This window comes from Epinephelus lanceolatus, chromosome 6 (genome assembly GCF_041903045.1).
Source record: "Epinephelus lanceolatus isolate andai-2023 chromosome 6, ASM4190304v1, whole genome shotgun sequence".
NCBI lineage: Eukaryota > Metazoa > Chordata > Actinopteri > Perciformes > Serranidae > Epinephelus > Epinephelus lanceolatus.
The window spans coordinates 6,354,912-6,379,650 of NC_135739.1; the positions used below are offsets into that span (position 1 = coordinate 6,354,912).

The 24,739-nt window shown below is 41.2% G+C and overlaps 1 protein-coding gene across 1 annotated transcript in view; it reads left to right on the forward strand.

Moving 5' to 3' along the window:
* Window positions 1-272: 272 nt before the first annotated feature.
* The window catches only part of prdm5 (PR domain containing 5), a 56,141-nt gene continuing 31,674 nt past the window's right edge, over window positions 273-24,739 (forward strand). Inside the window, exons 1-12 of the mRNA XM_033621090.2 lie at window positions 273-540; window positions 1,318-1,401; window positions 4,210-4,332; window positions 5,805-5,973; window positions 6,945-7,122; window positions 7,785-7,877; window positions 8,736-8,857; window positions 9,546-9,625; window positions 13,891-13,975; window positions 14,802-14,959; window positions 15,472-15,565; window positions 21,152-21,312. Coding sequence (XP_033476981.1) covers window positions 442-540; window positions 1,318-1,401; window positions 4,210-4,332; window positions 5,805-5,973; window positions 6,945-7,122; window positions 7,785-7,877; window positions 8,736-8,857; window positions 9,546-9,625; window positions 13,891-13,975; window positions 14,802-14,959; window positions 15,472-15,565; window positions 21,152-21,312 — 1,446 coding nt within the window. The 5' untranslated portion in view covers window positions 273-441. The remainder of the gene's footprint in view (window positions 541-1,317; window positions 1,402-4,209; window positions 4,333-5,804; window positions 5,974-6,944; window positions 7,123-7,784; window positions 7,878-8,735; window positions 8,858-9,545; window positions 9,626-13,890; window positions 13,976-14,801; window positions 14,960-15,471; window positions 15,566-21,151; window positions 21,313-24,739) is intronic.

The following is a 24,739-nucleotide window of genomic DNA, read 5'->3' on the forward strand; positions in this document are numbered from 1 at the left end:
CGCTCATATTTCATTGCAGAAAGTTCACCCACAAAATGATACTGAATAAGTCATCAGTCTCAGGTGAGGCCTTTTATATCATTTATAATACTTTATGTTAAAGTACACGGTATTTAGAGAACACTGCAGCTGTTGCGTGTATTCCTACTGTCCTACTGTGAGCACAGTGTTGCATTCATGCTGAGCAGGCTGGGGCTGCAGCCTGAATGAAGCACACTCTGTGGTGTTGCACGACAGTAAAGGTAGCTTCTGGTTACAAACTTTGGACCAATCAGGACGCTGCTTTGCTTTCCTGCAGCAGGAGCAACAGAAGTTCAACCTGGACCGCTTCACGAAGAAACTATCTGCTCCAAATTCAAACTGACAATGCTTTATTATCCACTTCCGCTGACATATATCTGACAGCCAACTAGTTGTCATTGAAGGAAACATTTCCGAGTAATGACAATGTTGGGTATGTATGTGCCAGACAGATTTTCCCTGAAATCGTCAAAGGTCCAGGATGGAATCGGTCTGTACACGGCGAGGCGAGTGAAAAAGGTTTGTTGTTTCTGACTGGGCAACTTTGTCGCCGACTTTACACGCGAGGAGCGTTTTTATGTTGCTTTTAAAGAAATATAAACGTTGTGGAAAGTTTTTCTGTCCGCCGTTTTCCTCATAGCTTCTGTCAAAGTCTCAGTCTCAACCCAAGGCTCCTCTGACGTGAAGTGCCACGTAGCTACAGTGACTCCAGTTGTTTCTCTCGTTCACTACATAACAATGTATTCATGTCGGTACAGAAGGGTCGCGCGGGTGTCTCGTGAAGCAACACACTGTACATGGATGTCACCTTCAGCTTAAAGCTCCCAGCTTTTAACTTTTTTACACAGACATTTCCCCGGTGCTGTCAGATGTTTAGAGAAGGCGCATGAAGTGGTGAAAAGTCTCAGAGGATGAACGGGTTCATGTAACATGTAGTGGTGATGTGTTCACGTCCAGCAGGCTATTGTTATTTAAATCTGTGGTGCTGTGGTAGAGCAAGCTGAGGATGAACATGAATGCAACAGGAAGAACACATTGTTTGACCACGCCCCCTGCATTTTTTGGCACTTCTGGAAGGTCAGAAGGAAAAATGTCCAGCACTGAAGGATGCATTCACATGTCACATTAAACAGTAGGCGTGCCCACGAGATGCCCACAGTGCAAATATCATGGTTTGGACAGTGTACCGGAGTGTATGAGCGCATGTGTAATGTTTTGATGTAATTCATTTTGGATGCCGGTTTCTTTTTACAATGGCATCATGTCTGACCAGTGGTCCCTGTGTTTGTTTTAAAGGGAGAAAAGTTTGGCCCCTTTGCAGGTGAGAAAAAGCTGCCTAGTGAGCTGGATGAAAGCTCGGACACCAGGCTTATGTGGGAGGTGAATACACACACACACATACACATTTTCTCATGTGTTTTTACACTGCTCTATAAAGGTTTCAGAATTCAAAGAGGTTAAAAAGAACTTTGAACAAAATGTCATTCATAGGTGACTTAATGTTGTTTCTAGTTAAGATGTTCATATAGCACAATAATAATGACAATACATTCTATTTAAAAAACACTTTTTATGGTACTCAAAACCCTGTTTCCACCGAGCAGTACAATATGTTACAGTTCAGTGCGGTACGCATTTTTTTCTGTCTCCACTGTGAAAAGTTGTGGATGGTACCAATGGACTTGTTCCGTACTGTCCCCATTCTTGGTCCCCCCTCTGTTAGGGTACCTAGCACACAGATCTGGTACTAAAAGGTGGCTCTTGTAACCACTGTTAATACCGTGGAGAGTTTTATCATTAAACTGTAACTATAAAATGAAAGGATGTTTTGCTGTCTCTCACAGCAGCTGGAGTCTGAGGAAATAATAATTTAATTCACTGGGTTGACTGCCGGCAACTTTTAAGGTGGAACGTTTACTTGTAATGTTACTCAATGCATAACTTGATGATGTGAATCCATCAGCACATCCTAAATTTCACTGTGACAACTTTGACCATCACTTTAGTTTTTATATGACATACACTTTTAGTAATGAGTGGATCTTCAAGCGTTTATTTTTTTAATTTAGACTGGGTCATGTGAACAGCGTATATTCTAATCCTCACTCTGAGGGGAAAAAAGCGTCACAGACTGTCGTTCCTGCGGGCTCTGGCAACACTAAACCCCTGAGCTTGCCTGAGAAGGACTAAATGCACAAACCTGCTATTTTTAAATATCCCATGGAGAGAGACTCTCAATGCAGCCTGTTCTGTTTTGTTCTGAAAATGTGGGTGTGCTGCCTCATTCTGTGGACGATAAACAAGGTGCAGACTTCCATCTGTGTCACCAGTGATGAGGAAATACAGTGAGAGCTGGACGGAGCAGTGAGTGACAACAACCCCGCCCACATTTAAGGGTACTGTTTGCGGTGGAAACGCTAGGGTCTAGGTACCATGTCTGAAGGGTTACTGTTGGTTCCAAAGGTACTATACTGAAAGTGTTGGGTGGAAAGTTAAAGTTTCACACAATTAAAAATCATAACACCAGCCTCACAATGCTGTATTAAATATGTCATGTGGTAGTTAAAAGAACAGTGTGTAAGATTTCAGGAAGTGTATTGGCTTCTATTAGTGAGGATTGCAGATAGCAACCAGCTGAAACTTCTCCCAGTTAGAACTCCTTCAGTGTTCTTTGTTCAGAAGGTTTTTACTGGGAGCCGAATTATCCACAGAGGTCTCTTTGTCTTCAAAACACATGGACCAGGGGTCTCATTTATAAACATGGCGTACGCACAAAACGAGGCCTGAAAGGGCGTTCGCCACTTCCCACGCAAAAGTTGTGATCTATAAAAACGGACTTGATGGGAGAAACTCTGACCCATGCTTATGAACTTATGGAGAGGGGAAATTGGAAGCCTGATTGTAGAAATTGTTGAATATTTTTTGGCACATGCTACTTTTGGCTTTTGGCTGTATGTACATTTGTAGTATGGATCCTACACACTGCTTAATATATGAGAATTTGGTGATTAAAACCAGTAAAAACAACAATAAGTGTTTCTGTTACCCTGTTAGGCACGTAGCAGACAGTCTGCTTGCCTCATGTGAGCTCACCTATTTTCTCTGATAACTTAATGTGTGCTCACCGTATTTCTGATCCAGATGTTCAGGAGGTTTTTAATGGGAGCCAATTTATCCACAAAGGTCTCCTCCGCTCCTAAACAAACGGACCGAGTGATTAAAACTGGTGAAAACACTGAATGAAGCAGTTTATAGTTATAAATCATTGTTTCTCTGACACTGTTTGGCACGTCGCAGACTGGCTGTGAGCTCACCCCATGCTCACCTTTTTTCTCTGATAAATTAAGATCCAGATGTTCAGGAGGTTTTTACCGGGAGCCACATTATCCACAGAGGTCTCCCCCTCTACAAAACAAATGGACCAAGTGATTAAAACCAGTAAAAACACAGAATAAAGCAGTTTCACATTTAAAAAAATCAGTGTTGTCCAGAGGCTGTAATTGCGGAGGGGCTGTTTACTACGGTGAAAAATTACGTTCTCCATGGACAAGGTCCTGCTCCCTATGTAAATATAAATGGCTCATTCTAAGTTAATAGAAACAGCTATTCTTATTTTGAGGTGATTATACACTAAAGAGAACATACTTGTTATATTATATTCCATTGCTGCCTATATATTCCCCTAAATCCCACACAGAATGGACCTTTAAGAGGTGCATAAAGCATGATGACGATACCCTCACACGTGTAAAACCTGTATTTAGTATTTAGTGTTGTAATTAACAGAGAACAGTAAATAATCTTGCAGCTTGCACAAAACACATCCTTTATTGTTGGACAGCTGTGAAAGAAAGACGCAGTTGCTTGTAAATATGTTCACAGTTTTTCTGTGATAAAGAGAACATTTAATTACATTGCAGATCAATTAACCATACTGGCTAATTTACACTGACTCATCTTATGTTGTAGGGAAGCCACTGATGGCAACCATTGAAATAAATTCTGTGATGTAGTTATCTGTAGCTGCCACATTGTGAGGTAGCAGCCGGTGCACATGATTAGGTGTTTGTATGTAAAGCCAGCAAGCTTTGATGAACACAAAACAAACCATGAAACCAACAAGAGACGAAGAAGAATCAGTCATTCTCTTCTGACAACTCACGCAGTTATTGTGTTGTTTTTTTCCAGGTCCGTGGCAGTAAAGGAGATGTGTTGTATATTCTGGATGCTAGTAACCCACGCCATGCCAACTGGCTGCGGTTTGTCCATCAGGCGCCTTCACAAGAGCAGAAGAACTTGGCAGCCATACAGGTACGTTTCCTCTCAGCGGACCATGAATCCCTCAGACTTACCTAAAGAGTCAGACTAGGAAGACAATGATACTTTTTACAGGCAATACACATCTGTCAGGACCGGCTAATGATTTTTTAAAATATGGGGCTGTGAAGAGATCAGTGAGAGAGATATTTTTTTACTTAAACAGGAAGAAAATATTGGAGTGTTGTTAATTTTCTTCATAATTAAAGTCTAAAGAGTGAACAGACTCTTTTCAGCCTGGAAAACCAACATCTGAAAAGTCACTTTTGTCAGCTGCGCACGTCAAAATGGAAGCACTTTGTTGTGTTTGCTCAATATGACGTACTATATGACCACAAGAGTTTAGTTTTACAGATCTCTGAAGTATTAAATGTGCTACATTGGTCGGTGGCGAAAGCGTGAGCTGAAAAGTGACACAACCCCAGCATACTGATTCTGGGAAATTTCCCCCCTTGCACTCCTGTGCGAAAGACAAAACAGATTGTTTTCTCGTGATGGAAGAAAAATAGAGGGGGAATGAAGAGAAGATGAACAGTTCAGGTCTCAGGGTAAAGTTCCTGCCATTAATGCGCAAATGCCCAAAGTGATTGGTCGTTTAAAGGTCATCACGTGTGTTAAAGCTCTGTTTTCCATCAGCAGTGACATTTATTGTGCAGCTTTCCTCTTCTTAATCATTATTTATGTATATTTAGAATCCCATAGTTAAAACAAAATGACTGTTTGATTTTATTATCATGACCTTTAAGGACACGGAAGTTAATGACAACATTTTTAAGGGGTTTGAGCTTTTGACCTGTGGCCTTAATCAGGCTGAACAGACTGTTGTCTGGGTGTAATTAGTTCAACCTCCAGCCAGTCTCAATAGTTACTCAGTGTGCATTACCATAAATGGTTATTTTAGTAAGAATGCTTTTCTCATTAGGTACATTCTTCTCAAATATGGCAGGTGCAGTTCTGCCAGTGCTCCATGGCATCATTATTACTGTGTGATTACACCATAATAACCATTAGGGCATTGGTGCTTGATACTTTCAAGGTATCGACTGAAATAACCCAAGTAGTATTGAAGCTTGTCCAGTCAAACGATACCTGCATTTGATCCTTTTTGTACCCAGATCTAGAAATAAAAGATTTTTTGCTCACAGCCTATCACAGCAAGCTTTTCTTGATTTAATGAGACATGTGATTGGCCCACAACAGCAGCTACTACAAACCCATTCTGTCTGTCAAGGCAGCTCAGCCTACTGAGATGCAACAAAAACGTTTGCAACATCTGTGGTGTCTGGTGGCGTTTGACAAAAGTAAATTACTCCATTCACATAATGAGTATTGAATGAAGTATAAGAAGGGTATCAAATGAAGTACTCTATTGTTATCAGTATCATTTTGAAGGTACTGGTATTGGTTTCAGTATTATAAATATTTAAATAAAACCTAACCCTAATAACCATGTTGTTGTCTCCTAGGATGGGGAGAACATCTTTTACCTGGCTGTGGATGACATTGAGACAGACACAGAGCTCCTGATAGGCTACCTGGACAGTGATATGGAGGAAGAGGAAGAGAAAGAAGAGGAGGAGGTTGTCAAAGATGACGACGAAAACAGCAAAGATGCAAAGCATCTTGTCGAAATGGGTACAGTGGAGTTATGTTGCCTTATTTGTAATCCTGACCACTGATAGTTAAAGGAGCTCTATGTGATATTCAGAGCATTAATACATTAGCAAACAGCTATTTGCTGTGTGAAGATATATCGGAGCAATGGCGTCCTGAGTAGAGAATGAAGTTACGCTCCCTCAGTGTGTGTTGTCATCTGAGCTTCTCTGTTATTTGTTGTGGTAGACTGTCCAACTGCACATGTGTGTTGGTGCATGAGAGTCCCTGTGTGTGTATCCCACTGGCTAGCTAATTTCCACCACTGTGCACTGCGCTCATACTCAGGTTTGGTGCCTGCTGTTAAAAGCATTTAGTGTTTTCCACATCATGAGAATCTGTTTGTGATAGCGGGAGGTGGGATCAGCTGTTTTCCTCTCTCTGCCCAGGTAGCCTGATCTAACACAGCAGCAGCGGCTAACATCCAACTGAGCCGTTAAATGCTTTCAACAATTTCACTCTGACACCGGTACAGTTCGACTCTGTCGTTAAACCTGTAAATAACCTCTAGGTGATGATGCTAACGGTTAGTTGTGTCACTCTTGCAGCAGTAGTCTCATGATAAACAGTGAGAGCGGATCAGTATGCTGTGTGCAGCTCTACAATGAAATGAGATTTTACCTGTTTTTAAGTCTTCAATTTTGTCTTAACGTTGTGGTGATTGGACCAAATTGCAAGGTCATGCAGAATTCAAGGGGAATGGCTGCATTTGCTTTCATTGTTGCAACACCATGGAGGAGCTGACTTTTAGTGCTGTTAGCATCGTTAGCTCCTAGCCACCACCTCAGCCACCTCCATGTTGGCAGCCGTGTGCAGACAGCCTCTGATACGCTCTGAATATCGCACAGAGCTTTATTAGTTTATCATTTATATTCTAATGAAAACCAAACAGAAATGACCACATATTTGCCTCTCAGATCTGTGCTCACTGCACGTTTGCCACGTCTCTACAGAGCTAGTCATAAAGAAAGAGGACCACCCCTGCTTGTTGTGTGAGAGCAGCTTTCCCAGCGAGGAGATCCTGGCCGCCCACCTCCAGAGTCTGCACCAGAGGCCCAGCACAGAGGAGAAGGAGTTCAAATGCAAAAACTGTGGCAAGAAGTTCCCCATCAAACAGGCTCTGCAGCGCCAGTGGGTTCTCTGTTCCATTACTGAACTGGTTGTAGTGTTGTTTTATTTCAAACTTAACTGTTCTAACAGCAAATCTGCAGGTCTGAAAAAGTATTTAACCCATTTGGCAGGTTTTATATTATATGTGATGGTAAAGAAATTCAGTCTTTAAAGGTCTTAATTTCTTTGCTTGTTATACAAAAAAGACATTGCTTAATTCAGGAGGAGAATGTTGCAGGTTCCATGTAATATAGTTGGACATTTTATTAAAATGTGCTTCCTTGCTGAGATGTAAATGAGGAGATTGATACCACTCGCATGTCTGTGTGTTTAATCTGAAGCTGGAGCCAGCAGCCAGTTAGCTTAGCTTAGCACTAAATCAGGATACTGGGGAAACAGCTTGCTTGGCCCCATCCAAAAGTAAAATAAATCAACCAACCAGCACCTTTAATTAGATTTAATGAGTTAATTTGTTAAAAAAGTATTGAAGATTTCTGTATTTCTCCTTGACACCATTGGTTTGAAATTTAGGGTAAAACCTGATAATCTGATTTGATGATAATTTAAGTAAGATCAATTTATCCTGTATCCTCCTTGACATTTTGTTTTGTTAAGCCATCACCTACATGTGTTGCATTTCCTATTTGGTGCCTAATTTGTTTTTATTTTGAATCCTTCCCCAGTGTTTTGCATTGCTCGGAGTCAGTGGACCCGTCAGGTGACTCTAAAGCACGCCAGTGCTCCCTCTGCCACAACACGTTCAGCTCAATATCCAGGTAACATGCTATACATTGCTGAAATTTATTAGCTGTGAACAGTATAATGGACGCATGCCATCTACCTCCCTAAAGGCCCAGACACATCAAACCGACATCAATGAATTAATGGCGAGGAAGGCTGACTCTCGTGTCACCTTATGTCTCCTGTGTCTGCCAAAAAGTCGCACTTGAATACACCACAAAGACACAACAGCCAACGGCCAACTAGCATGTACGTTCTGAGCCTCCGTGAGAGGAAATAACATTCGTATTTGTCATTCAAAAAGGGAAACGAAGACGGAGAGGACAGATTCAAGACGCTAGTTAGCCAGTTAGTACAATAATAACACAGCCGTTTGCTAGCAAACAATAACACAAATAATTATGAACCGTCTGTGCTAAAGAGCTCAATGACTAAAACGCAATCTTGCCTGATAGAACAAGTTTGTTTCGATCTCACACCGTCTTGACTTTTGTTTACTTTCCTCACTTCCATTTTTCTTCTTGTGCATCGAGCTGAACTGCTGATGCGAGTGATTTCATTTACCGATGTGCTCCGCCATCTCCGACGCTGATTCAACATGCTGAATTGGGCAGAAAAAAAGATGTGTGCCAATGGTGCAGGACACACTGCAAACTGGGGTGACAGATGCACACACACGGCCCAACATTGAGCATGTGATGTCTACATTTGTGTTTTTGTGTGAATGTTGTATAATGCAGCAGCTTTGAGTCCAAAACAAATTTTCCTTTGGAACAGTAAAGTGTACCTTACCTTACCTTACCAACTGCTGGCTTGGTGTGTCAGGGCCCTAAGATGCACAGTTAGATTAAGTTATTTCCTCCCCTCTCTTCTCCTGTATCTTGTGTGTACAGTTTTGAGCAGCATAAGGAAGCCTGTAAAGGAGATGCCAGGTTCATCTGTAAAGCAGAAAGCTGTGGCAAAAGATTCAAGAGCAAGGACGCTCTGAAGAAGCATAAAGGAAATGTTCACACAGGTTGGCATCTCTGTCTCTCCTTGTATATCTCTCTGTGATTTTCTCTCTCTCTCTCACACATATTCACATGCACAGCACTTTTCCTTTTTTTCAACAAGTCACGTAATGAAGTTAATTGTCCATTAGCAGCCTCAGCACTCAAGGAAGCGCAGTAACAGTACTTGACCTCGATCAGTTAAAATCTCTGCAATGTTGAGACACATCTCTAATTACTTGCGCTACATAATTGCTGACCTGTGTGTTCTGGGGCGGTTCACTCCTTCAGATAATTGGACCTCCATAGCTATTTATGATGGGATGTAGGGCAGCGGGGATCTGCGCAGCCTTACACGTGAATCAAGTATCAACCCGAGATTAAGACATTCATCTCAGAGGCTGATGGAGTTGAGATCCGGCCCTTTATGTTTTACCAATGTGGTCAGGATGAGGAGTGTGTGTGTGGGCGAGAGGGGAAGTGGATCAGACTCGTCAGATGTGGGTCATGCGATTCAGATGGGGATAAGGGGAGGGTCCCAAAATGGTGGGATGGTGGGATCATTTGGGGCAGTGATGAGGAGAGTTAAGGGTCTTTTTTTTCTGTTGCTCTGTGATGATTGTCTTCAAATTGTTGTCATGATTGCCCACTGTTGTTATCTGCCCTGTAGGTTAGGTTTGGTAATTTTAGGTTTGGCTCTTCTTTCCTTTAAAGGGAGTGCACGTCGGAAACTCACATGCACCATATGCAACAGAAAATGCTCCTCCTCTCTGAATCTACAAGAACACAGAAAGGTGAGACATCTACTGTACAGCTCACTTTATCCCCACCCAGATACTTTGCATCGGATCTGAGAGGATTTACTCAGCTTACGCAGTTTTGCATGATCCATTTTTACAGTGATGTCTCTTTTATGCTGTTTCCTGCTGTACAGTGGAATCCATCACACTCCACTTTTTCTGTGACCCCATCTCACCTCTTAATCTTTTGCGTTCGCCTCTGCTTCTTGAGCTTCTGAGTCGTGTGGTTATTTCCTCTCCACGTGAGGCTGTCTTTATGATCAGGCTGTTACAAATATACTCCTGGTGACAAAGAGCAGAGGGGTGGTTTCTTTTTCACAAGCTCATCCCACAGGTCTTGTGAAATACAAGAGGCTCTGTTGGCAGACAATGAGGTTTAAACCTTGGCGTCAGAACTCTCCCTCTTACTGATGGATTACAGGTTTGAACAGGGCTATGTAAATATTCTAAAATGTTTTCATACAAATACATATTTGTGTTGGTATTGTGTATTGCCAGTATCAGCTTATGTTAAGATCATTTTCCATTTGCCGTTTACACAGCTATGAGAGGATTGTTCTTTCCAGATTCAACGTATCCTCGTACAATGGATCGTATGATATCTAACAAATTAGTGCCTGACGAATACGTTACCTACTTAACGCAAAGTTTCGTGCTTAATGTAAAGTTACATAGGTTAGGTTTATGAAAAGAAACATGATGACGATGTTCTTTAAAATGACTCAAAGTTTGCTTGATTTCACACGGCTCTAAACACTCTTCTCCTGGGGGGAAGTCCTGTGTTTTGTGACCCATTTCACCAACCCAATGCTCTTTATACTACTTCCTTTTTCACTCCTGTCAGCACATTGGTCACTTGCTTGCAGTCTTCCTGATTACGTGGATTATATATGAAATACTGGCTAATGATTAAGTGTGTTATATACAAACTGTGGTGCATTAATTTTGGTAGGTATATATTAACAGCCTGCCAGGTTACACTCTGTTGTGCATTAAATAAGCTAATATTTCTGCCTCTTGAAACTCCACTCCAGTTGCGCGTAAGCCGTTACCATGGCAATCAGACTGCTGTTCTAGCATATGTGTCAAAGCGCTAGCATGGGTATTGGCAGGGATAGCAACAGCTGTCACTCTAACATAAGCTATGAGGTGAAGAATTTTTCTCCACCTCCTGAATCTAATATTGGCCCGATTTAGCTTAACTATTTAACCAACAGTTGATATGGGCAACTAGCTTGTTTGCCGACAACAAATGAATGAAAAACCCAAGTTATCCAAACTTTATATCAGTTACTTTGTGTGGAACAGAGTTTCCACTTTAAGGTCTTGATCACCCTGTTGCCATTTATTTTGCCAGCACCAGCTGACAGTTGCTAGTAACTTTATCCCTTACATAGCCTACTGTGGTCTGTAAATGTTAACTTAAGTTACCCAAGTTTCACAGCGTTGTGCTGGGTCCAAACAATCCCAAAATAAGAGGTCTCTGTCTTGACTTGCCTGTGACGCACACAACCCTACGCTGTATGCGTGCTGCAGGTGTAGCCTGTAAAAAGATACAACACATTCACTCTGCAAACAGTCTGCATCTGTTTTGTCTAGCTAAAATATCTATGATATTGACCTACAGCTTCTACTATAGTCACACGTCATTCACCCGTTTTAGCAATGACCTTATTCTTTTTTAACTTTGAGCACAGTATTAAGTTTTTGTCAAAAAATATTTGGGGAACAGTGTGGCTAAATATGAAATAATATAGATATGCCAAATACACTGGATTGGGCTTTAAAGATGTAATTACAATGCAGTCAGTATTAAATAAATAGCCAGAATACATGTGACTGGTGTAGAATATTCAGTTTTACCAGGAGTTAGAGAAACAAAAATATCTTTATGGATTAATCACTTGTTGTTCTCTAGTTCAGGTCAGGACAGCACTTTAAATGATGTTGGGCACTGGATGATAATGCAAGTTATCTCCAACAAATCGTGTTATTGGTTGTCGTTCATTAACTACACTGCCTGGCCAAAAAAAAAGTCACCACCAAAAAAAAAGGTCATACACTCTAATATTTCGTTGGACCGCCTTTAGCTTTGATTACCGCACGCATTCGCTGTGGCATTGTTTCGATAAGCTTCTGCAATGTCACAAGATTTATTTCCATCCAGTGTTGCATTAATTTTTCACCAAGATCTTGCATTGATGATGGTAGAGTCTGACCGCTGCGCAAAGCCTTCTCCAGCACATCCCAAAGATTCTCAATGGGGTTAAGGTCTGGACTCTGTGGTGGCCAATCCATGTGTGAAAATGATGTCTCATGCTCCCTGAACCAGTCTTTCACAATTTGAGCCCGATGAATCCTGGCATTGTCATCTTGGAATATGCCCGTGCCATCAGGGAAGAAAAAATCCATTGATGGAATAACCTGGTCATTCAGTATATTCAGGTAGTCAGCTGACCTCATTCTTTGAGCACATACTGTTGCTGAACCTAGACCTGACCAACTGCAGCAACCCCAGATCATAACACTGCCCCCACAGGCTTGTACAGTAGGCACTAGGCATGATGGGTGCATCACTTCATCTGCCTCTCTTCTTACCCTGATGCGCCCATCACTCTGGAACAGGGTAAATCTGGACTCATCAGACCACATGACCTTCTTCCATTGCTCCAGAGTCCAATCTTTATGCTCCCTAGCAAATTGAAGCCTTTTTTTCCGGTTAGCCTCACTGATTAGTGGTTTTCTTAAGGCTACACAGCTGTTCAGTCCCAATCCCTTGAGTTCCCTTCGCATTGTGCGTGTGGAAATGCTCTTACTTTCACTATTAAACATAGCCCTGAGTTCTACTGTTGTTTTTCTCCGATTTGATCTCACCAAACGTTTAAGTGATCGCCGATCACGATCATTGAGGATTTTTTTCCGGCCACATTTCTTCCTCGAAGACGATGGGTCCCCACTATCCTTCCAGTTTTTAATAATGCGTTGGACAGTTCTTAACCCAATTTTAGTAGTTTCTGCAATCTCCTTAATGTTTTCTCTGCTTGATGCATGCCAATGATTTGACCCTTCTCAAACAGACTAACATCTTTTCCACGACCACGGGATGTGTCTTTCGACATGGTTGTTTAGGAAATGAGAAGCAACTCATTGCACCAGTTGGGGTTAAATAACTTGTTGCCAGCTGAAAGATAATTGCCCATGCAGTAATTATCCAATAGGAGGCTCGTACCTATTTGCTTAGTTAAATCCGGGTGGCGACTTTTTTTTTGGCCAGGCAGGGTATCATTCGTCATTAATTTTCCCTGCTGGTGATTGTGAGTTTTCATTTTCTCTTGTCACCATCTACTGTCCAGATTAATCCACAACGGTACTTTAAATTCATCATGAAGCCACCTCCAAACTGTCCAACATTTAAAGTCACCTGGAAGTTGTGACATAGTTCTGCAGTGCATCATTTAACCTACTTCGTCTGTGTATGAGTCAGTATTCTCCAGTTTCAGACCTCCAGGGTGTTTTAAAATAGGCGTATGTAATATTCCTATGTGGCCTCCTTATGTGTCTATGTGCCAGTTCTGCTATTATGTGTCTCATGACGGCAGAAATGATTTCCAATCATGCACTATTGTCTGAAGCATTGTCTGTTATAAAATCTGAGATCTGAAAGGCTGAATGTGCTCCTATAAATTGAGGTCAGCGTTACATTAGATTTTGACAAATGATGTTTTTTCAGTAACACATTTAAACAGTTGTTCAGAATAACAGAGTCCTGCTTAAACACAAAGTCTTATGATAAATATGTCACATATTGTATTCTTATAGCTTCCTTCAAAGACATTGGGGAATTAAGTATTATTCTTGCAGAGGAGCAATCAAACTTTCCATAATGACACGTTAGCGCCGAAGCAGCTTAAAACTGCCATTATCATCATTTAGCTGAACAAGCTTTTGCAGTAGCAGCTGTGACAAGAGGAGCTGCTTCACATTAGCATATGCTATTGTAGCTGTACGCCGGGGAACTATTGAATGTGCAATTATTGGAGCTATGCTCTGAAGCAGAAAAAGGATTGGAACTTTTCATCACTTTAATTGCTTTTCTGTCAGTAGACATCAGTCTAATGAAAGCGGACAAGATTTAGTTTCTGTTGACCATCGCAGACCCTGATCCTTCAACTTCTTTTCGTGCTCTTCACCCCAAGTTTTTAAAAACTTATCAGCAAGACCAAAATTTAAATGCTCTCCCTTTTACTCTTTTATTGTAGGTACATGAAATACTTGAATGCCATGCGTGTGACAAGAAGTTCATCTCCACAAATCAGCTGAAACGTCACATGATCACACACTCAGGTAAGAAAATGGTGCATTAAAGTCCAGTGTGTAGGATTTAGGGGGATATATTGGCAGAAGTGAAATATATGATGTTATATAAATGTGTGTTATAATATAGAAGTTTGCATGTCGGTTTCTTTGTGTCAGTCCTGCAATAGTAAAGGGTGTAGCCCGCCTCTCACCCAGTAACAGCTGGAGTAGGCTCCACGATAAGCGGTTCCAATTAATAAGTTAATCTGACATTTCTTTTTTTGACTGATTAATTAAAGGTCCAGTGTGTAGGCTTTAAGGGGGATATATCGGAAGAAATGGGATGGAATATATATTTCTGGATCATACTTAAAAAAAGCAAATAGGTAGGCTAAATTAAACTTTTGTGGCACTTAGCGCTCTGTCACTGCTGTAAATGATGAATTTCAAAACTTTTATGTTTTATCTTAATGACAGTATATTTTTAAATCTCATATTCGGCAGCGGACACATTGGAAAGTGTAAATTCTGAGGTTTCTGTCAGTAATTTTTTATGTGTGTATGATAAAAACTCCTGGAGATATTTGTCCAAATAAATTATATATTTATCTAAATCCTGCTGAGCTCCGCTGGTGCAGGTTTCATTGAAGAGGCCCCGCCTTCACTTCCAGCAAATTATGCGCAAAGAATTGTGGGTACTTTTTACCTGCTGAGGATACACACACGTATCCTTGGAATTCCTCTAAAAGAAGGGCTCAGTTCTCGGTGAAATTAGGCCATTGAGTGCTGCTAAACCTTTAAATCCATCGCTCCTTAACTTTATGCATCATCTCTGTTTACCACAATGCATCTGTCTTAATCTTCCAATGATCAGAGAAGCGACCGTATACCTGTGAGATCTGCAGTCGCTCCTTCAAGCGCCTGGACCAGGTGACGGCTCATAAGATCATCCACAGCGAGGACAAACCATACAAATGCAAGCTGTGTGGCAAAGAGTTCGCCCACCGCAACGTCTACAAGAATCACAAGAAGGTGAGCAGATGTGGTATCAGTCATAATAATCCACTGGTGAGTTAATTGTTACTGTAATTAGGCTCTCACAACAGCGGTAATTGCTCTCTTTATACTGTTATATATAGCTGATTGGTGTGTGCTGACAAGAGAAATTAATTGAAAGGAACTTCAAAGCTAGAATTATTAGCAGGGCTGTAATCAATCAGGGTCTCGTTGGTGGCTGTTATCTGTGGGGTCTCTGGCCTGCTCCACCCCTGAGGTCCCCCTGTGTTTACTTTTGGGATTGAGGTGTCACTCAGATAGATAGGCCGGGCACGGAGAGGGGGGGGGCAGAAAAACAGAAGCACTTTGAACTTAAAGCCCCCCGAGCTGCCTGTCCTCATCAAGTCAACAAACTAAATCTGCTACGGAGACTTTTCCATGATCCTCTCACATCAGTTTAAGAGGCTTCATCAACATCCACGCTGAGGCGGGAGGCGGCTCGCCTTACACATTATAAACATGCTGATGCTGCTCTGCTCTCTCTGCAGACCCACTCTGAGGAAAGACCCTTCCAGTGTGAGGAGTGCAAAGCTCTGTTCCGCACCCCCTTCTCTCTGCAGCGTCACTTACTCATCCACAACAGTAAGTATGAGTGTGAGAGCCTCTGTGTGGTGTTGTGACCCTGCCCACGGTGAATACATCCACCCATGATAAGTGCAGCCTTAAAGATTAAAGAATAAATTAATTTGCTTCACAGTTTAGTGGGATTTTTTCTTCTACAATGCAGGTAACATGATTTATAGTTTGGAATTTTGCTGTCGCCATCTTGTATAATTGGAGCCAGAAGAGTCCATGAACCAAAGATGTTCAATAATTCCTAGATACCGGATCCTTAAGATGGCGCCTATTCAGTCCCATTGAATTGCTCACCTGGGGTAACACCAAAAAAGTATCTAGCTTCCGTGTTTATTTCTGCGATAAGCGGTCCACTGAAAGCGTACAGTAATGTTTCTCCTGCTGGTTCTGCCTGCGAGTTCCCTCAAGGCTCATAGACTTTATGTTGTGATGATGTCACAGATTTTAAAATGGTTTTACTCAATGCCAGGAAAGTTTTACAAATATAAAACTTCAATGGATCAAAAGTTCATAATAGAAAAAGTCATAATTGACCTTGTTTGCAGTCCAAAGTGTCCTGACAGCAGTTTTGCAGATGTCTCTTTCATTTATTTATATATTTATTTATCTTTTAACAATATTTTTGGGGGCTTTTCATGCCTTTATTTGATTCGAAAAATAAAGCATGACTGGGTAAGAGAGAGAGGGGATGATATGCAGCAAAGGGCTGTGGGTTGGAATTGAGCCCGCGGCTGCTGTGGCAAGGACACAGCCTTCGTACATGGGGCGCTCGCTCTACCCGCTGAACGACTACTACTACTCGGCACCACCCCAGACCTCTCTTTAGAATCGTAGCCTACGGGGAAAATGCTTTTTGGGGCACAGGGGATTTTTCCGCTGCAATACCGTGGGTGGCAACTGGGAAAAATTGTCTGCAAAGCCGAGCGGCGTTCTCGGGCCTGGGATTGACTCATTCTTTGAGCCAGCCTCAAGTGGCCATTTGAGGAACTGCAGTTTGTAGCACTTCACATGAGCTTTATTTTTCAGCCCCAGAGGTTGCCACTTGTTATTTAGACTCTGTGTTAACACCTTGTCTTCAAAAGTGGATGTAGTTACATGTATATCCTTGGCCGTTTCAATGCTTTTACCGTAAAGGTCAGAATACAGGTGCACTTTAACTATAGATGGAACTGGTTTGACCACAGAGATGCGAGTGATGGCTTGATTAAATGCAGTTTTTACTCTGTCAATTCTGGTGCTTCTCAGATGGTCCAACATCAGATGTCTCTGCATCCCCCAGCCTCCAGGTTAAGGGAGTTCATCTCTTTTATATAATTTCAGTATGGTGTGTCTTGTTGCAACTTTGCATACTACATGCACAGTCTTTGCAGGATAAACAACTATGTAAAGACAAACAACTGTTTTACACAGAAATAACACAACATTAGGGCCTATACATGAAAAAAGAACATTTATTTTAACCTTAAATGTCAAGTTTATTTCTTAATATCTATATATATATTTGTTGTTAAAAAAGAAAGGTCATCAGTCAGGCAGTGTAGGGGAAACACTGAAAAGGGAATGTCAACAAGTCCAGAAAGTTAGTTTTTCTTTTTTTGGATGTAGGTATTCACATTTTAAATTTCAAGTTAGAAATACCAAATCAAATCAAATTATTGATGATATCGTATGCACAAATTACTAAATGAGCCATGTGAAATATGAAGCCTATTTTTGGGGAGAAATGATCTCAGAACAAATTATTTATCCCTCCTGTACTTTGATAAAGCCATCTAGAATTGTATCCCTCTTGGTATCTCTTAGTAGACATGTTTTTAAGTTAAAACCAGCCAGCTCATCCTCACCCTTGTGGACACTTCCATTAATCACAGACATCATAATTCTATCAAACGTCTCACCAAGGAGACATTTGAGAGCGTTCAGCTTGTCTGGTCGTCCCTGGCTGCTGTGGCCCTGCAGAAACATTCCTCCCCAGACAGTTGAGCTGCAGTAGAGCCTTGGCAGGATGCAGCGCTGGTCCTCGAATTGAGCCAGATAACAAAGAGATTGTAAAGCTCAAGGCATTTCCTGCCGCTGTCTCAGGAGGCAGGCCATATAATACCAGGACTCGTATTATGTATCAAGTTCTAGACAGTATGTGGGGCGGGAGGATCGAGTGTATGATTTCACTGGAGGTGAGAGAATAGACATGCCACTGAATACATGTGTCCGTCTTTATGAGTTAATGTTAGGGTACCATGTTAGCGATTGTCTCACAATGAGAAAATGAAGCACAGATGTCACAGCATTGTTCGGCCAACACGCGTCATGCAAGAATGTCATATTCATATCTTAAATGTCTTGTACTGTTTTCTGTTAGGTTTGGTAGTACAGTCGTTCCGAATTGAATTCACCAGACTCTCTTTAACCGGACAAACTAACCGTAAATCTCTTGTTTCACATTAAGGAGTGCCATTCATTCATGAGGAAGATTATTAGCATAATCCATGCCCATAAAATTCCTGTTCTGCTCTGTTTGTTAAGTTTCATTCACAAAAGTATTACTAAAAAAAAGACTTTCACACTGCTGCTGGAAATTAACAGACAGAAACACTACACAGTGTAACAGTGTCAGTGGTTGTATAAGGGGACCTGAAATAATTAGTTTGAAAATATGAATACAGCAGCCATCACACAGGGTGGTGATGTCATACTGTCAGGTGTTATTACGAAGGATGATCATTGAAAGCGACTCAGACTCACATGTAGACCCTCAGGCAGCTGGACTGAGAGCATTTTCCGAACAGCGACTGAACTCGAGTCATCAAGTATAAAAAACAAATAAATGTCGCACAAGATGAAATGTGGATTTGGTTTATTTTAGTTTTTTTACTGTAGGTGATTTCGGTAACATATTTAAACTTAAAATTCATTTAGATTAAGGCAATATAATCCTTAAATTAAACAATAGTTTTTTTTACCGGGCCACCTGCATGACTCGTACGAGTTTTGTTCAAGAAAATTCTAAATACAAATAATTTGATGAATGCGACAAGTTCCCTAAAAAGAAAACACAAAATGACCATTTATAAATCAGTTGCTCACCCTGTGTTATCTTGAATGAATGAAGAGAACAGTAAGTAACTATGTTTCTCACATGCCTCCATGGTGAATGAAGAATCTGAAAAAGGCTAACAGTGTCAGTGAACTATCATAAATGCATCTGCGCTTAACAGCAAAACTATATCAAATCATCAGTTTACAAACAAGTCGTGCAGTTTAATCCAAGTCTCATTTATCTAGTCGTATGCTCAGTACTCCTCAAACACACGCCTTTTCGCTAAAACCTTACTATTTAAAACACTTCTGTATACGAGTAACACAGCTGGGCAAGCGCATGCATTTGAACTCTGATCATGCTTTACCCTGGGTAGATTTCAATCCTGGAACCCATCAACTATTGGTCTGATGAAGTTTTTTGGCCTGGTAGCCACAGATATCTGAGCCAAAACTTTCTCTGCTTTGTGACGGTCATTTTGGCATCTCTGTATAAACATATTTGCCTATGAATGCAGATAGATTTAAAAAATAATAATAATAATAAAAAAATCCTAATGTCTAGTTTACTTGTTGTCAGACATAGCTGATGGGTTCTGATGGACTGTTAACCTGCCGCTCAAACGTGATTGGTCAGTACTACTGGGACTACAAATGGACTCCAAAGGGAAACCAGGACACTTTCAGTACCAACATTTTGTCATGGTGCCCACAGATTGTGCATACATGTGCAGAGTTTTTAGAGATCAAGCAGAGGTCAAACGTTACATGTCTGTGTGTCAGAATGTGTACGCGGAAGTGGAATTTCATCTTCTAAAGTTTGAGAAAAAATACCAGGTCTGTCTGGCTTAAAGACCTGGGGTCTCATTTATAAAACAATGCATAGGATCCATACTAAAAATGCACTGACAGATAAAAGCCAAAAATGACGTGCACCAAAAAATATTTTACAGTTTCTACAATCAGGCTTGTTTAGAAAATGAGACCCCTAGTATTTCTTCTCAAACTTAAGAAGATAAATTTCACTCTTAGAGGCTCTGAAGACCGCTTCTATAAGAAATGGCAATGCTTTATAGTTTATTTCAGTAGGCTTTGAACACTCCCTCCTGAACGGAGAAGAAATATTATGTAATTGTACAGTGACGCTATTCACTCTCACGCACTGTTATTCAAAAGACCTCCTCTTTTTTAAATGGAATCAGTGTCATTGTGTGTTCAACCTGTATCTCCTTGGACTTTCAAGGTAGGGGCGTTAGGGAATGAGTGGAAGATGGGGAGGGATGTTTGTTAAGATAAGAAAAAATGTAAGGAAAAGTATTGTTTCAGTTGTAATTTTGTATGATTTGCAGTTATTCTTCAATAAAAAACGTCATTAAATTGTAAGGTTTTAACAAAAATGCATGCGTTTCGGAAGCACTGAGCATGCGACTGGATAAATTTGACTAGGATTATACTGCACAAGTTGTAGGAGAATTCGTAAATGGATAATTTGACATCGTTTTGCTGTTAAAACACACACACTCTCCCTGTTACCACATTTCATCAAGAATTTTCTTAGTTTTTGGATTCTTCGCCATGGTGAAAGCATGCGAGAAAAACAGTTTTCTCCAAAATTGGGCGTAAGACGGGGTGAGTGATGCAGAAATAATTGTGTATGTGTAATGTGTATTTCTAGTTGTTTAAAGACCTTGAGAACAATCCTGTGTGTGTGTGTGTGTGTGTGTGTGTGAAAGTATAAATCACTGTCTGTGCATGTCTGGTTTAATACCAGACTGAAGCCCTGTTCCAAGTCATAATGAAATCTTTATGTGAGGGTGTCGTTGACATTAATTATCATCAAGCGAATGTGTTCGATTTGATTAAAAACACAATGGACCTCAGCTTTCAGTGGTGTTCCAGGTTATTGAGCTGACCATCATCGGCCTTGGTAACAGGAGAATGAGCACAAGCTCGTAACCACTTGCTCCCGCCAAACACACACACACGCACACTCTCTCAGCAAACTACTCTGTGGAAATTGAATGATCTCCATATAATGGAAACAACTACTCTTCAACAATAGAGGCTGTTGTATGGAGACAGAGAGCAGAGGCGTGAAGGAAAACATCAGGCTGCACTCTGTGAACAGCTGAGATTGTGCCCCAGCGTACTGTCTGAGCACTGTCTGTCTGGCATTTTAGTGCTTGTCAGTGGAATGATTAATACAATAAGGCATGTTTTTTTGCACTGTAAAAGAATGAGACACAACCATTTGATGCTCAGATGAAACATATGGCAGAGCAGTTTGTTTTACTGTTTCCCCTGGGATGTGTTCAGCTACAGATGCACAATAAAGGACGACGTCTACTGAAAAAAAATAGAGCCAAAAATTTCTAAAGACCATTGTTCAGGGTTGTCTGGTGCAATGAAACACCCCTCTTTGTATTTTTCTGTCCACACAATCACCCCAGTGAAATTGGGTCCCCTCTTGCTGTGCGTGATGGCTGTGTGTTTAGGGGCACAACAATAGATAAACTGGAAATGGCTCTGATAAATGTTCCTCTATCCTTGCCGCAGGTGAGAGGACATTCAAGTGTGACCAGTGCGACGCCACCTTCAAGAGGAAGGACACGCTCAACGTCCACATCCAGGTGGTGCACGACGGCCACAAGAAGTATAAGTGCGACCTGTGTGAGAAGGCCTTTGTCACTCCTTCAGTCCTCAAGAGCCACAAGAAGGTGAGTGAAAAGAGCCGGAGCCAGACGACCTCAATCATACACAGTGATTGCATGTCTGCCAGGGCTGTCACTTTGTCCTGGATTTGAGCTCAAGCAGCATTTTTGAAATGCACACAGAAACACAACAGAGAATAACTTATGAAACCTTGTAAAATGAAGTTGATTGATTCGGTTATCTTGCACATAACCACAGATAGTTGCAAAGAATATACTTTTTTTCCGTCATCAATCTTCTGCTATCACACTGAATTTTAAAGGGAAGGAATGACAGCCCAGTCGTCTATTTCTACCAAAATATTTCCATTGCTTTACATCCAGTCTTCCTCCTCGCCTCATGAAAGTGATTCAGCTAACCGTTGTAATATCTTGGACTGTCAAACCTGGCGGGGACATCCATCTTGACCGTTGCTGCCCATGAAGGCTTAGAAATCAATTCCTATGTTGATTAGGAATGGCAGTTAGTCCATTAGCTCCGCAGGGTTTCAAAGCCCCAAACAGATCTCTCTGCAGATTATGAGCCCTAAATCTGACAACGTCCGGTGTGGTTATGGATCAAGATTGAAACCAAACAGCTTCTTGGCACAAGGCAAAAGAAAATGTCTCGGAGGTTGTCTCAGAACAGTAGGGCTGAAGACAGGCATGTTGAACTGTCTCACTGCTTACAGGGTCTGGAGGCTGCAGAGGGATCTGGCCTTGATCAAAGCCAGGTTGCCGAGGGGACGACAACTTGCTGGCCGTGTTTACATGTGCAGAGTTAATCCTGCTTTTGGCCGTGCTGTTGTTGGGGTCTCATTTGATGTACACCTTGATACTCGGCAACTGTTTGTCTGAGCAAACTTTGGCCCTCAAATAATCACAAAGAGTCCTCACAGCCATGTTTTGTTTGTATCACATCTAACCGCAGCTCTGTGCACCATGTCTGATTTTGCACATGTGATGAAAATCAAAAGTTAAAGATAAGAAACTTTTTAAACATTATGAAAGCCAAACATCTGATCCAGGTTTCTTTGAATCACAGTATGAGCTAACCTCAGTTATTGAAACAGAGTTGAGCTGCAACTAACTGTGCTTTTCAATGTAGATGGATCTGACTGGGCGGTACGGTGGTGAAGTGGTTAGCGCTGTCGCCTCACAGTAAAAGGGTTATGGGTTCAAATTCACCAGTTGGCTGGAGCCCTTCTGTGTAGAGTTTGCAGGGTGAATGGTTGAAGTACGTAAGAGGGATATATTGGCAGAAATTGAATATGATAAGTATGTTTTCACCTAAACAAATAAGAATCACATAGTAGGTCTGCCATGTTGTTTCTACAGGAGCCCAGAGCAGACAAACCAAACACTGTCTCTAGGTAGGGCCATTTGTGTTTTCTGAGTGACCAGAGTTTAGAAAAGCACTGATTTTTTTTTATGTGAAACTGCTTTATTCACGGGTTTTACCGATTTAAATCACTGGGTCTGATTGTTTTCAAGAGGATGATTTGGTTCCTGGTGAAAACTTCATGAAGTTATCAGAGAAGATAGGTGAGCACATAGTGGCAGGTCCTGGGCTAGTCCGTGTGCAACGAGCTGAATGGCCTCAAAGAAACACTGATATGAAACATGAAACTGCTTTATTCAGTGTTTATACTGGTTTTAATCACCTGGTCGGTTTGTTTTGGAGAGGAAGAGACCTCTGTGGATATTTTGGCTCATGGTAAAAACCTCCTGAACAATGAACACTGAAGGAAATCTAACCGAGAGTCCACGCTTGGCACACTGGGGAAGTTTCAGCTGTTTGAAATCTGCAATCCTCCCTGCTGGGTGCCTCTAAATCCTGTTTCTTTAACGTTCAGTCTTTGAAATAGAAATATAATTTGAGAAAGAGTAAAAAAAAAATGAATATGTTAAAATAACAATGCTACATGACAGAGATAAGCAGTTATTCTCTCATTTGAGAATCTCTAACCAGTGAATTTTTGGCATATTTGCTCGTAAAATAACTGGAACAATTGATTGTTAAATCAATGTAAAATTAGCTGCAGTTTGCTTTGTTTTTTTGTTGACTAAGGATTTACGAGACTAATTGTTTCAGCTCTACTTTTGAATGACCTGGTGGCTCCTCTCTGAGCACATATAGATGTAGCCACTGAGCCTGAACGATGTCCGATAATTTGAATTTTAATTGCTTTAAGAGATGTTTTAATCAAATGCCAATTTTCAAAAGGAACAGTATGAACAGTTTAGGGGGGATTAGTGGCATCAAGCATTAAGGATTGCAGATTACAACAAACTTCTCCTGTTTCAGGGTTTTACTGCGAACCAAATTATCAGCAACTGTGTGATGTGAAAACCCAAATTGTTTATGTACAGCCAGTGTTTGGTTTGTCCATTCTGGGCTACTGTAGAAACATGATGGTGCAACATGGCAGTCTTATATTATATTTCTGCTAATATATCCCCCTAAATCCTACACACTCGACCTTTACGGGGATGCATTGGTTTTACTGGAAACAACTGTGATATTTTGAGTCACAAGTGCAATTATCTCACCTCAACCAGGAATTTTTATAAGCTTTAAGAAAAGGAAAAAAGAATTCAAGGTTGACGACAAACGACTTGCTAAAGACGACAATTTTGATGTGAATATTGATAAAGAATCATCCTTTCTTTATTTTCTACTTGAGACCAGACAGAACGGATGTATAACTTTGTGTCTTTTATTTCTTTGGTCACACGTTCACCAGTCGTTTGTGTAAATGAACAGTAGTGTGGTCCATTTCTGGCACAACAGGCCTGAGTTATTCGTGGAGCGCTCTTGTGTTACACTCAATGCTTTCTCCTCACTGAGCCTGGGTTTGTGTTATACGAGAGGCCGTGTGTGTCAGCATGTATGTGCATGTATTGTATGTTTTGTACAAGATGGTCTCACCTCTGTCGGTGCTATTCTGGAAGAATTCACCTCTGAATGAAAATTACAGGGTTGGTTTTTGAGTAGTTGCAGACACACAGATCAATTATATATAAATACTTTGAATAATTACTTACAACTCCCAATAAATTTCACACTTATGATTCAGAACTTGATGTTCCCAAGAGAAATTGCCGGCGTACCCCCTGGCTGTTTGCCTGCGAAGGTAGAATACCAGTGATGTTTTCTCTGTTGTACAAACAACTAACTAAATAATGCAGCGCCGCTCCATCTGGGACGCATGTGTTCGTATATATGTGGATTTGTTTGTGCATGTGCGTGTGAGTGTTTGTGCATGTGTGTGTTAATGTGCATGTGTGTCTGTGTGTGGATGGAGCCTTTGTAACGAAACACCCGAGGTGTCAGAGGGACACAGTGGGGTGATGGAGGAAAGGATGGGGGCCCAGGGAGGAGGTGTTCCTGTATTGTTGTACTGCTGTTGAAACTGTCGCTCTGAGTTTGAGCCTTTCATACTCACGATTA